Below are 13,114 nucleotides of genomic sequence, written 5' to 3'. Positions count from 1 at the left end.
TTTTTATTTTAGCAAGTTGGACATTTCTGATCTATATGCTCCAACTTGAGAGGGGGTACTAGGAAAATATATTAAATATATATTATATTTTGAATATTTGTTATAGTGTTGTAATATTGATGTATATATACATACCGTCAAATACATTATTATGAAGGATTGAATAACATCTTTATTAATTTTATTAATAAAAAAAATGGGATGTTATACTTACTCTACAGGCGTTAGTTACAGATTTTTAACAAAATGACCGGTAGGTTAAGTAAATATTTTGTAACGCATTATATGTATGTGTGTCCATTTCTAGACATAAGTGTGAACAAAATACCGGCCACTAGTAAAGGGGTTAAGTAAATATTGTGCCCGTTTTGAAAATTTTAAAATAAATAAGTTATGACTTAAAATGCATAAGTGATTTATAAGTGATAAGTTGAAAAAACTTATAAATTATATAAGTGTTTGGATAATTTACTTATAAGTCAGATTTTTTTTACTTAAATGAGCTAAAATAAATAAAATTTAAATACAATTCTTTTTAATTCGTGAATTTTAAATTTAAATAATATTTACAAACATATATTTTAAAATAAAAATTAAAAAAAAAAGTTAAAAAAAATTAAAATAAATTGAGAAAAAGTACGACATTACTAACATTCAACTTATAAACTTATAAGTTATAAATTCGATTTATAAGTTGGGTCGACAAACACTCATCGATAAATACCTATGAACTTATAATTAAATAAGTTAGTTATTTGGAGATAGCGAAACAGGCCCGTGACATGTACGTGTGTCCATTTCTAGACATACAAAGTAAGTCAAAGAAGTAAATCACGGTGTATATATAAGTTATCTACCTAGCCACTTTGGACAATTAGTCAATTAGTAAAGCCGAGCGAGAGAGATGGAAAACAAACATTAGTTTTTTAACTTGTGATGAAAGCGATGCTGAATCAAGTGGCTGGTACACGAAATCTATATATTATCATCATTCTCATCTACTCGTAGATGTGTTGTTGGTTGCGTATTGTGAATTTGATGATAATACAAGTGTTACTATTAACAACTAAACAAGTAGCATTATATTTGTACCACTATTTCTTCTTTCTTCTTTCTTCTTCCTTTCGTCTGTCTCTGTCTTGTAAATTCTAACACTCTTCTAAGTTCTGAATTCTGATACACCATCTTATAATCTCCTTCATGTACAGAGCTGCTTAGCTACTTCATCAAGCTGTAAAGCTCTTTCAGGTATGCAAACACTCAGTCACTCATAAACACAAACATGGGAATGATTTCTACCTGTTAAATTTAATGTCTGGATATTTAAAGTTTAATATGTTCATCTTCAAAAGATGACATAGCTTTTTTGCCTAAGGTTTAAATAATATTATTGATTTGCAGAGGTCATTGCAGTACTAATCATCCTCTCCATGACTCTCTTTTTCTGTCTATATATTGTTTTAGTAAAATGCATTACTAAAGATTTCTTTCTCTTTTTTTCTTGTTTTAGTATCTTTGTAATAAAAGAGCATGAATGCAAAAAATTAATTATGGTGTTTACTGGATTTCTGTAAAAAAGAACATATAAATTGAAAGATCATTAGTACTAATGATAAGCTTCAATTCTGTGTTTTTTTCTAAAGAGAAATGCTAAAGTCCATGTAAACGTATTCGAAATCGTTCTCAAATGCCGAGTTGTAATCATATTATTATTGCTCAAGATTAGCTCTTCTTTTTGGTTGCTTAATATATATGAGTCTAGTAGTATTATGCTCTGTAAATATATTTAATTATATATACTGCAAATGTGAAGCGTAGAGAATGCATTAATTCTTTAATTTTAAAGAAATTAAAAAATTTTGATTGATTTATAAACTGGGTATTCACTCTTGAGCTTGATGAATAGACGTATTGAAAAGGTAGTGACAGAGCCCCTTAATTCTGGACTAATAATTTAGTCATGAATGATGTATGTGGATTAGTGTCTAAATCTTTGTTTAAGCAAACTATTTACATGGATTAGTGTCTAATATTTGTTTAAACCACTAATCACGCAAACTAAAATGCTGGTCATTTTTATTCCTTGTATATACATGTGTGATGTGTGTGCCTTGGTAGTGAATGAATTGATCTTCAATGGTTTGTCATATATGGTTAACTTTGGAATCAAAGGCCGGACAAAAATGAAACAGAGATGCGTAAATTTCACATATAAATTACATAATGCTACTGAAAAGAGGGGGAGAGAGTCAAAACTGGAGAGCCTGACTTGTATATTCTTTTTATTTCTATAATTACATAATGTACTAGTACTGTCTTACTGTCGCCTCCTTTTATGACATGAAGATTCTACTTCTGCAATTTATTATTTTTTACATGTTCTTGTGATAATTTGTGAAGATTAAGATTTGTTACATTTCAGGACTGATTTTTTTATACAAGTGGGATTCTTCTGTCAAAGTTAAGCAGCATATTTTGAGCAAGATTATCATGCAAAAGAAAAGGGAACATGTTGTGGTAACAGAAATGATTCAGGTGGGCTGCAAGTGGAAACTGAAAGGTTTTTTTGATCACCGACATTGTCGTCCCAAAGAGATGCTTCTTAAGAAGAACCAAAATAAAGATGTTACTGGTAATTAATCATCGATAACACCTAAACTATTTATAAAATGATACTTAACAGAGTGTGTGTTTGTTTGTGTGTGTGTATGTGTGTTTCTTCTTCTCTTATTAAAAGGCGATCAAAGTGTTAACAGCGGTCCTTTCTCTAATACACATCAACTTAGGCTACCAGGGATTTTCTGATATTTTGTTACAAACATGTGTAGCAGTTTGTTGTTTTTTCTATGGAACTTTTTCTCCTTTGTTCTTTAAATTATGATTCACATGTTGTTTTTCCAAGGCCTGTTTTCTTTGAAAAACTTAAAAAGCTGCAACTTTTGCAGGATCAGGGCATCCTAGGAGGAAAATTAATACTTCTACTCTTGGACATAATTGTCAAGGGATCAAGGCAAGTGAAACAACTGATGTCTCAAGAGTTAAAGAGTTAAGATGATTATGCATACAAAAAAATCGAATTGTATTAAGGAATTCCTAATATATGGTTGCTGTCACATTTGATTTCAGAATGCACCAGAGGACAAAGGTGTAGGAATGGATGATGAGACATATTTGCCAAAAGTAATTCAAGAGAATGATGAGATGCACAAGTTTGCGTTAGAAATCTTAGATACAAACAGCGAGTTGTTTCTGAAACTCCTGAAAGATCCTAATTCTCTGTTAATAAAGCGAATCCGCAATGCAAAGAATTTGCAGCAGGCAAAGAAAGAAACGGTTAAGTTACTATACGAAAACAAGCTTGCTGACTGTGGGAACAATGCCATTCCAAGAAAGCGTCAAACGCCTACACATTCTACTCATAAATCATTATTAGAGAGGATTAAATCTCAATATGGATGCCAACCAGTGGATGTTGAGATTCCTTCTACTTCGAATTCTATAGTTGTTCTCAAGCCAAGACTGACAAAAGAAGAAAGGGATATTTTACGAAAGTATAGAAATCTGGAGTTAAGCAATAGAGCTACTGCTAGCAAAAAACTGAACTTACCAAATGTTAGCTACGTTAACAAAAGAGATTTTGAGGCAAAGATGCGCCTTTCTAAAATGTTAAGAAATGCAGAAGCAGCAGAACATTGTTCAGACAGACAAGGACCAAGAACATTGAAAAGCATACTTTCTTCACCACTCTCTTCACCCGAATATGAATACTCTGCACCTATTAGTCAAGAAAAGGATGCGGATGCTTCTGTTTGCCTGCAATCGATGATAGATTCAGCTTGCAGCAACAATGAATATGCTTGGGAAGGTAACAGTTCGCCACTTCAAAATCTAGAAGCCGCAATAAGCGCAAGTCTCATGAAACTTGCTGATGAATCGCAAAATTTGGAGCCCAGAGATGAGATTATTGAACCTGCCTATTCAAGTGATGGTTTAAGCTGCAAAGGTAAATTTGCACTAATCCCATCTTTTGAAATATAGTATTAAGCTTCTGATTTATTGTCCTCCACTTAAAGTTATGTCTTATGTGCAGCTTCTGTAAATATGGAAATGAGTGATACGATCAAATCAGAAGATTTAGATATTTCAGAACTATCTTGTGCTGAACAAGGTACTGGTACAACCAAAGTATGCTGCGAACACAGATTTTCTGAGTGTTCAATACAACAGGTAATGGTTTTCAATTTAAGACCATATAGCTACTTCTTAGGTCATTTCTAAGAGCGAACTACTGAATGATGCTCCTAATCTTCTCTTAGTCCTACTAACCTTCTGATTCTTTTCAGGATTTTTGGTTAGAGAACAAGCCCTTAAATTCTTCACTGGTTGTTTCCTCATCAGATCCTTTTAGTGAATACAAAGTTGAGACTAAAGATGCCAGTAAGGACAGAGAAGAACATCCGAGCTCCATTTGTGTACTAGAGTCATTATTTGCCAAGAGTTTCACTGGCCTCAGCAGCAACATAAACTGTCCTGGTAATTCGAGCAAAAAATCAATTCGCAAGCATTTTTATTTCCTGTGTTTCTATTTTTAAATTTAACTGAACTGTCAAGTACCGCTCAACAGCTAAATCTCATATGCAACAACATGATACTGATTGCGAAGAAGCATTACTTATTAAAGATCACTCCACAACTTTTCTGCAAACTACTGGATTGTACGGGGAAAAGTTATCAAAGAAATTGCACTCCTCAGTCCAACTACTCAACACTTCTTCACTAGCTGAACAAAAAATTTTCTTGGATTTCATCAAGGACATCTTACTAGAGTTAAATCGACGTCATTATAGTTTCTACCCTCGAGCTTCATCCATTAGACAAAGCACTGTGGCATCTTCAGTTCTAGACAAGAACATGATGGAAGAATTCTTAAAAGAAATTCAGTGGTATCTTGTTCCACCAGAAACGCCACGAACACTAGAAGACCTTGCAGTCAAAGATGTCAAAAGAGATGATAACTGGAGTGGCACGAAGCTTGAGACTGAAGAAGTGGTGATTCAACTAACTGATGATTTGTTGGAGGAACTAATAATGCAGACCAATTATGTTAGATAAATGTAACCATCCATTAACTAAACTCAGCTTCTAAAATATGAATGACAGTGAAAACTTGTCTTGTTTTAGTTACTAGTGAATTTTTTTATATATAATTTAAAAGCCTTTGTAGAACAGACCAAACTAAACATATTTATAGTGTCACATTTCAAAATAGGATAGAGGACACACCAGAATCTTATGGGTCCTTTCAAAAGATATATTTATCAAACTTGTATAAAATCGCAACTAAAAAAAGGTCTCAAGCACTATAAAATATCAAACAAAAGTTGTTACAAAAATATACACAAGCTCTTTAAAAACGAAAACAGGCATGAGTTGAGGAGTCAGAGAGGCAGGGGTCATGCAATCCAACTACAGAATGAATATTAACAACAAAAAACTGAACAATAAACATTTTATTCTAAAGATCTCATATCAATCCTATTAGTAATCTACCTAGATTTGGGACAAATTAAACTTACTTCCAATAACAAGTTTATAATTAAGATATTTTAGTTGTATGCTCACAAAATAAAAAATAACAAGTTTAATAATTATGATATTTTAGTAGTATGCTCACAAAATAAAAAATTTATTAGAATGTACGAATCTTACCAAATCTATTTAATATTCTAAAAATATTTTAATTAAAATTGAGATCAAGTATTTAACATTATTTTTACAAAGCAATTAGAACTTAGTCATGAGAATATTAAGAAAATAATATAATTATTATATTCTTTTTGTAAAAAAAAAAAAAATATTACCAATATAGTAGATATTTTAGGGCTGTCCTTCCCGCCACCCTAAAACCCTAATCCTATATAACACCATTTATACACTACACACTGTACTATACTAAACCCCCCTTTCTTATTCAATTCATCCAAACCAGAGCTTCTTAAAACCCTAGCAATGGAAGCTCAGGCCGTCAAAACAAACCTAGTACTAATACTCGATTTCGGATCCCAATACACCCATCTCATCACTCGTCGGATCCGAAGCTTATCCGTTTTCTCCCTCTGCATTTCCGGCACTTCGTCTCTCAAATCCATCACCGACTTAAACCCATCTGTAATCATCCTTTCTGGAGGGCCCCACTCGGTTCACGCGCCCGACGCGCCGTCATTCCCAGATGGGTTCGTTGAGTATGTTGAGAGTAAAGGCGTGTTTGTTTTGGGGATTTGTTATGGATTACAATTACTTGTGGAGAAGCTTGGTGGGGAAGTGAGAGTTGGGGAGAAGCAAGAGTATGGGAGAATGGAGATTGAGGTTTTGAAGGAGAGTTGTGGGTTGTTTGATTGTCGAAAAATTGGGGATAAACAGATGGTTTGGATGAGTCATGGCGATGAGGCGGTGAGGTTGCCTCAGGGGTTTGAAGTTGTGGCTAGGAGTCAGCAGGGGTCTGTTGCTGCTGTCGAAAATCCGGGGAGGCGGTTTTATGGTCTTCAGTATCATCCTGAGGTATATGTGTAATTATGTTTTGTGTATCAGATGAATTGGGGATTTGTACTTGTTTAATGTGTTATTGTGTGTGTTAGAACTGTTGCATTGGAATAAAGATTGAATCTTTTGTGGTAATGTGTGAATTATTTGGATTGTGGAGAAATGTACTTTGTTTCTCGGTAGTGTAGTGATAAATTTTTTATAATGTCAGAGAGTAGAGACGAAACTCTATGAATGTTGCGGATATTGAATTTTTGGTTGGTAAGATGTTTATTTGATTAGTTTAGTTTCTTGTTTCTTAGATTGTTGTTGTTTTGCTATTGTTATTCAATTTGATTTTTGTAGTGTTTTGGATTAAAAGGGGGTATTATCTTATGCTAAAATGTGAGAGGTTTATGTAGGTGACACATTCACCGGAAGGGATGGCAACATTGAGGCATTTTCTATTTAATGTTTGTGGAGTCTCTGATGGGTGGACTATGACAGATGTTATGCAGGAAGAAATAAAGGTTATTAATGAAATGGTTGGGACTGAGGACCATGTCATTTGTGCCTTGTCTGGCGGTGTTGATTCCACCGTTGCAGCTACTCTTGTTCACAAAGCAATTGGAGACAGACTTCACTGTGTGTTTGTTGATAATGGCTTACTGAGGTGTGTTTGAACTTTGAAGGAATGAATAAATTTGTTCTTTTTCTACCTGTTATGAAAATGACAATAACATGAAATTTGGAATTTGAGTAATGTGTTATTTATATTTTGTAGATTCAAGGAGAGAGAACGGGTGATGGAAACATTCGAAAAGGATCTTCATTTACCTGTTACCTGCGTTGATGCTGTAGAGCAATTCCTCAGCAAGCTTAAAGGGGTTGTAGATCCTGAGGCAAAGCGAAAGATTATCGGAAAGGAGTTCATCTGCATTTTTGATGCTTTTGCTAATGATTTGGAACAAAAAACAGGGAAAAAACCTGCCTTCCTGGTTCAAGGAACCTTATATCCTGATGTGATTGAATCCTGTCCACCACCTGGTAGTGGAAGAACCCACTCCCACACAATTAAGAGTCATCATAATGTTGGAGGGCTTCCCAAGGACATGAAATTGAAGCTCATTGAACCTCTTAAACTTTTATTTAAGGACGAGGTTTGCATTTTACCTTACAACTCACTCAATATTGTTGGTATCATGCTTCCCATTTGTTTCTTTCTCTGACTTGTGAGCAGGTTCGTGAACTGGGAAAAATACTGAATGTTCCAGTACCATTTCTAAAGCGCCATCCTTTCCCTGGACCTGGCCTTGCTGTGCGAGTCTTGGGTGATGTAACTGAAGGAAATGCCTTGGACATCCTTCGCCAGGTACTTAAAAATATGGTTGAGAGTGTATTGCTTTCCTTTTTCTATTCGCTGAAAGCACAAGGGCATTGATATCTTGTCAGTCGTATAGACATATAGCAGAGCACCAAGTAAAGAATAATATTTTTTTTATCACAATTGTCATTTTTGAAATATATGGCATCTGCAACTTTTCTATATCTGGTAAGTTATACTTTGCATTCATGTACAAATTGGTCATTTTATATCTTTAGGTGGATGAGATTTTCATTCAGTCGATTAAAGATGCTGGCTTATATGATTCCATATGGCAAGCTTTTGCTGTGTTTTTACCAATAAGATCAGTCGGGGTTCAAGGAGATCAAAGAACACATTCTCATGTTGTTGCATTGAGAGCTGTAACAAGTCAAGATGGAATGACTGCAGACTGGTGAGTAGATACTAGATAGTATCATCTGTTCCATGTTTGTTTGTAATATTTCATTTCAATACACTACTTGAAAACTATTTACTGGTTAGCTGATGTGCTTTACTAACATTACTTTTGACATAATCAAGGATATTTATAGATGGTTATCCAATATGTAAAAGTACAACTAACATTACATCGAAGTAACTAAAGACAGTACATGCACCTTAAATTGTCAAGTTCTCTTACAGAGTTTGAGGTGATAACCAATGGGAATTGTATTGATTTTACTCTGCATTTCTTACCTGCTCATTTACCATGCAAGTAGAAAATGTCTAGTTTGTGAATCTTTTTCTTTTGTGTGTGTTATTGTCAGTTTATTTTATATTGAGAAAGCTATTCCCTCTTGGTTTTCTGCACTTCTTCAACTTTTACAATAAATTTATTCATCCACCTTTTAATTTGTTAATTGCAGGTATAATTTTGAACACAAGTTCCTTGATGATGTGGCAAGAAAGATTTGCAACAGTGTTAGAGGTGTAAACAGGGTTGTCCAAGATATTACATCCAAACCTCCATCAACTATTGAGTGGGAATGATTTCATGATCAATGCATGTGTTAGTGAGCACAAAGATTTCTGTTGTCATACATTGTTCAGCTTATTTCTGAGCATGTCAAACAAAGTGTATTTGGCATGAGGTCTTGATCTATATGATGTCATTGTTAAAGTGGGGTGCTTTAGGCAGAAAATGATCTAGTTGCATGAAATGATTTTCTGGATGGAAAGTACATTGATTATATATATAATTTCCCTACATTACATGCTATCCTCGGAATCATGCTTGATGTACATTATATTTCCCCGACCACTTCTTCCCCTAATTATTCTACCAAGTTCATGTAGTCGCTGCCTGATCATTTCTGGCCAAAAAGCAAAGAAATTGTCTTTCCCATGATTTGGTCAATTTAGGTGAATGTATCCTGTTATTTTTTAATTTAAATGAACTTTGTTTTACCCTTGCCGATATACAGTATTTAAGGTTTAGTTGACTTGTAAGACTCCTCTGAAAAAAATGCATGAATTTATGCACCGGATAAAAGGTACTTTGCAATTTGCATGCTAAAATGCAACAAAGGTAATGAAGAAGAAAGTATAACCGAGTAGTATAAGTTATGACAAAACGGGCATTACAGAAAGGGCAGACCTTGTGCAAATTTTCATGATCATCATTGTTGCTTTCTACAAAATTGCAAATTCCAGTTTTAACAATCACTTACACTGATAAAATTACATTAAAAATTCTCAATCAAGAAACCTGTTCTCTGTCAGGATCTGGCACTGGAGTTTGGTCCAAATTTGGACTCTAAATTTCGGTCCAAATCTCAGAATGTTTATTTAATTATTTTAAGATCTTATAATAAAAATATATTGTTTTTGGATGATATAAGATATGATCTTTATATTTTATTATTATTATTAATTACTTGTTTTATTTTAAAATTGTTAATAAATGAATAATAGAATTCTTATTAAACTTCAAATATATATGGAAAAAAAAGAATCAAGTATCACAGCGAAAATTATCATTTGCTGAATATAAGGAAGAAAATAAGTTTTTATTAAAAGATTTGAACTCTATATCTGATCCAAACTTACGTGAATTTGTTCGTGGTGAACGGACTAGAATCATGCTGACAGAAGAGCAACGTTCTTCTTCTCAAAGTCGAAGATCTGAAAATGAAGGTCAAGGATCTCAAAACAACCTAAATAGTTACGGGCAATATTTTGACTATCTTGGAGGAAGTCGATTTAATTTGTCGGACTAAATTAATAATTTAGTTCTCATCGCATTTTCATTTATGTTTTGTTTCAAATTAAGTTTTATGTGTTGTAATCTTTATTTTAATGTTTGAATGTATTCTTAATTTGAATTAAAAAATGCAATGATATTAATTTAATTATGTTTAAATATTTTTTAATTAAATAAATAATAATAATATCCTAATATCGGTTAATTGCATTTATAAATTCCCGAAATCAAAATTTTATGTAATAAACGAAAAGAAATATATTAAAAACTATTATTTTAATCTCGGTCCAAATTTGGACCGATAAATAGTGCCGACCTAAATTTAGGCCGGCACTATTCATCGGTCCAAATTTGGACCGAGATTTAGGCCATTATTGAGTGAATTTGGACCGAAATCGGTCCAAAGCCAGTCTTAGAGGTGGCCTTAGTAGCAATGTGGTTGTGTTAGTATAGTGTGTTAGTAGTGGAAAGGGTAGAATGGTCTTTGTGATGTGTTTTAAGTCTAGACTGGTATAAATAGAGTACGAGGATGTGTAATTCAGTATGCATTATGAAATATCAGAAAATGGAATATCTTCTTCTCTCTCTCTAGAAATTCTGTTATTCTCTCTTTCTAAAACTGATCTCTCTCTAGAAATTCTGTTATTCTCTCTCTATCAATCTCTTAATATTCAAAAACCTAGAAAATTACTTGTCAAGGTATGACAAATTGGTATCATAGCCCTTATTTTCGATATATTGTTGCTTCCTTTGATTTGTGTAGTCAATTCCGAGTTGTGCGAGCTTAGAACCTCAGTAATCGCAGCTCGGACCACAGAAATCTGCTCAGATTAGTCCAGGTGTACTGTTCTTCATTTTTTCTGTTAGATTTGTGATTTACTGTTGTTAGTAGATAATTTCTGAAGTTGATTTAGCTGTTTACTGCTCGTTTGCTTGTTGTGAGTGGAAATTAGTGGATTTTATTGGAGAAAAGTACAAAAATAGCAAGCTAGTGTTGTTTTAGAGTTGTAAGTAGTGTATACTTTGTTTTGAAGAACACATTGTGGTGTTGAAGTTGAAGGAGGTTAAGTATTTGTAAGTTGTTGTGTATTCTGGTGGTTTTGTGATTGTGTGTTGCTGTTGTGTAAGTATTGGTGTGTTTTGTGCAAAACTAAGTAGTTTACTGAAGATGTTTGACATTTCTCGTGAGTGAAGTACTGTTAGAATTGTGGAGTGACCTGTAATTTTGAAGGTATATCACTTATTTGAGTAATTTCCTAGTTGAAGTGAATGTGAATTGATTAAGTATTTGGAAGTACTCAAGTTTATTACTGAAAACTGAAATTGTAGTGTTGTTGTGTGTCAATTATACATTGGTAGTTGAGATTGTTATAAGTGAGTTGTGGTGAAGTGCTTGTGTATTGGAAAATTAAAGGTTTGAGTAAGTAGGATTCAATGTCCTGAAGGTATTTGATGATTTGTTTAAGAGAATATGAGGTTGTTTCAGATTAGAGATCTAAAGTATTCAACTGGGGGAATGGATGAAAAACATTCCAATAAGATGTTACAGGAAATGCATCAGCAATTCGTAGCACATAGGGAAAGAACTGGAGCTAAGCTCAGAATGATAGAAGAATTGGTGGATTTAGCAGTTCAAAAGATGAAGTTGTTGCCTGAAAGGCAACATGAAGAGTTTGTGAAACCTTTTGGAAAATCAGAGGACAACAACATTGTTTCAAAGCATAAGAAACCACATGATAATCTTAAGCACCTGAAACTTAATTTTCCCAAGTATGAAGAAGGAAAAGAGGTTGCTCACTGGCTTCAGGATTGTGAATTATATTTTGAGGTATATGGAATTCCAGATCATAAGAAAACTGTTATTGTCGGCATGCATCTGGAGGGTACTGTTAGGAGCTGGTATCAAGTGTTTGTCATTGGAAAATCAGATTTGAACTGGCAAGAGTTTTGCACTCAATTTACATCCAGGTTTGACGAAAGAGAAAGTGAGTTGTTGTTTGACAAGTTCAAGTCCTTAAGGCAGGAAAAATCTGTGGAAGCTTATTGTAATCAATTTGCATTGATTATGGGTCAACCGGGGGTTAAGATGCCTCATCTGTCTGAGGAGTATTTTATTGAGTGTTTCATAGATGGACTACAAGAAGAAGTTAGGCAAATACTGAAACTATTGAGTCCCAGTAGTATCAAAGGAGCTTTTAAAAGAGCTAGATATAATGTTCAAACCACTATTACCTTACAATGAAGGAAAGACAATGCTAACAAGTCCAATGACAGCCCGGGAACAGGGAAATTGTAGCACCTCAAATTGAGTTTTCGCACATTTGAAGTAGGGGTCATTGAATCCTTACAGGAGTGTGAGCAATTGTTGGATGAAGAACCTTTTTATGATGATCATGTCTATGATAAATAACCAGGAGAAAGCCATGAGTTCTGGCCTGAGCATGAGTTCATATCAAGAGCACTAAGAGGGGATGATTCAGATTTGTCTAAACCTTACGATCTGAAATATGCAGCAGTGAAGGGTCAAATGAGCTGGCAGAATTTTCAAACTTCCAAATCTTATAAGAGAAAGTGTAGCGACTGGGAATTTCGTGATGTAATTTAAAGATTAAAATATAGTTTTGTGGATTATGTGGATTTTTGTGAATAAATAAAAGATTAAATGATTATGTGGTTAAATGTTATTATTGTATAATAGTAACTGGGAATGGAAAGTAACTCGTTCCAGTTTAATGAGTCAACTAAGGGATTAAGCAGTGCCGTCGGGCCGTCAAGTTGAACGGAACCCGTATTAAAAAGGGATGAAAATATTTATAAGTGTGAATGTGAAGTATATGTGATGATCTTGTGTGTTTGCATGATATTGGAGGTGTGCGTGTTTGAATTTGAGAGTTGTGAAATTTTAAATATTTATAAGAGGAACTATAAGGGTTTTATTGATCTTTAAACATTTTTATAAAATTATAGAAATGTGATCAAGGTGTGAGAATTATTTTATTGCCTTCATAATAATCCAAGGAATTTTC

The 13,114-nt window shown here is 33.7% G+C and overlaps 2 protein-coding genes across 3 annotated transcripts; both read left to right on the top strand.

Annotated features, from left to right (window-relative positions):
• Nucleotides 1–890: 890 nt before the first annotated feature.
• Nucleotides 891–5,175, top strand: LOC141702364 (uncharacterized). 2 transcript variants are annotated; one of them, XM_074506068.1, is made up of 8 exons: nucleotides 891–1,074; nucleotides 1,209–1,248; nucleotides 2,423–2,632; nucleotides 2,946–3,010; nucleotides 3,127–4,003; nucleotides 4,091–4,227; nucleotides 4,344–4,533; nucleotides 4,625–5,175. In XM_074506068.1, exons 1-8 carry the CDS (start codon nucleotides 1,009–1,011, stop codon nucleotides 5,110–5,112), a joined length of 2,073 nt encoding a protein of 690 aa, XP_074362169.1. In that variant the 5' UTR covers nucleotides 891–1,008; the 3' UTR covers nucleotides 5,113–5,175. The 2 variants fall into 2 exon arrangements, with proteins under 2 accessions (XP_074362169.1, XP_074362170.1); XM_074506069.1 differs by having other exon boundaries at nucleotides 947–964.
• Nucleotides 5,176–5,914: 739 nt separating this feature from the next.
• Nucleotides 5,915–9,104, top strand: LOC141702363 (uncharacterized). Its single transcript, XM_074506067.1, has 6 exons — nucleotides 5,915–6,558; nucleotides 6,942–7,192; nucleotides 7,304–7,679; nucleotides 7,760–7,891; nucleotides 8,122–8,297; nucleotides 8,752–9,104. The coding sequence occupies exons 1-6, from the start codon at nucleotides 6,010–6,012 to the stop codon at nucleotides 8,873–8,875; spliced, it is 1,608 nt and encodes a 535-aa protein (XP_074362168.1). The 5' UTR covers nucleotides 5,915–6,009; the 3' UTR covers nucleotides 8,876–9,104.
• The last annotated feature ends 4,010 nt before the right edge of the window (nucleotides 9,105–13,114 follow it).

Source organism: Apium graveolens, unplaced genomic scaffold (genome assembly GCF_009905375.1).
Source record: "Apium graveolens cultivar Ventura unplaced genomic scaffold, ASM990537v1 ctg4912, whole genome shotgun sequence".
Classification (NCBI taxonomy): Eukaryota; Viridiplantae; Streptophyta; class Magnoliopsida; order Apiales; family Apiaceae; genus Apium; species Apium graveolens.
The sequence above is the reverse complement of the archived record's forward strand: the minus strand, read 5'-3'. Positions and strand labels throughout refer to the sequence as shown.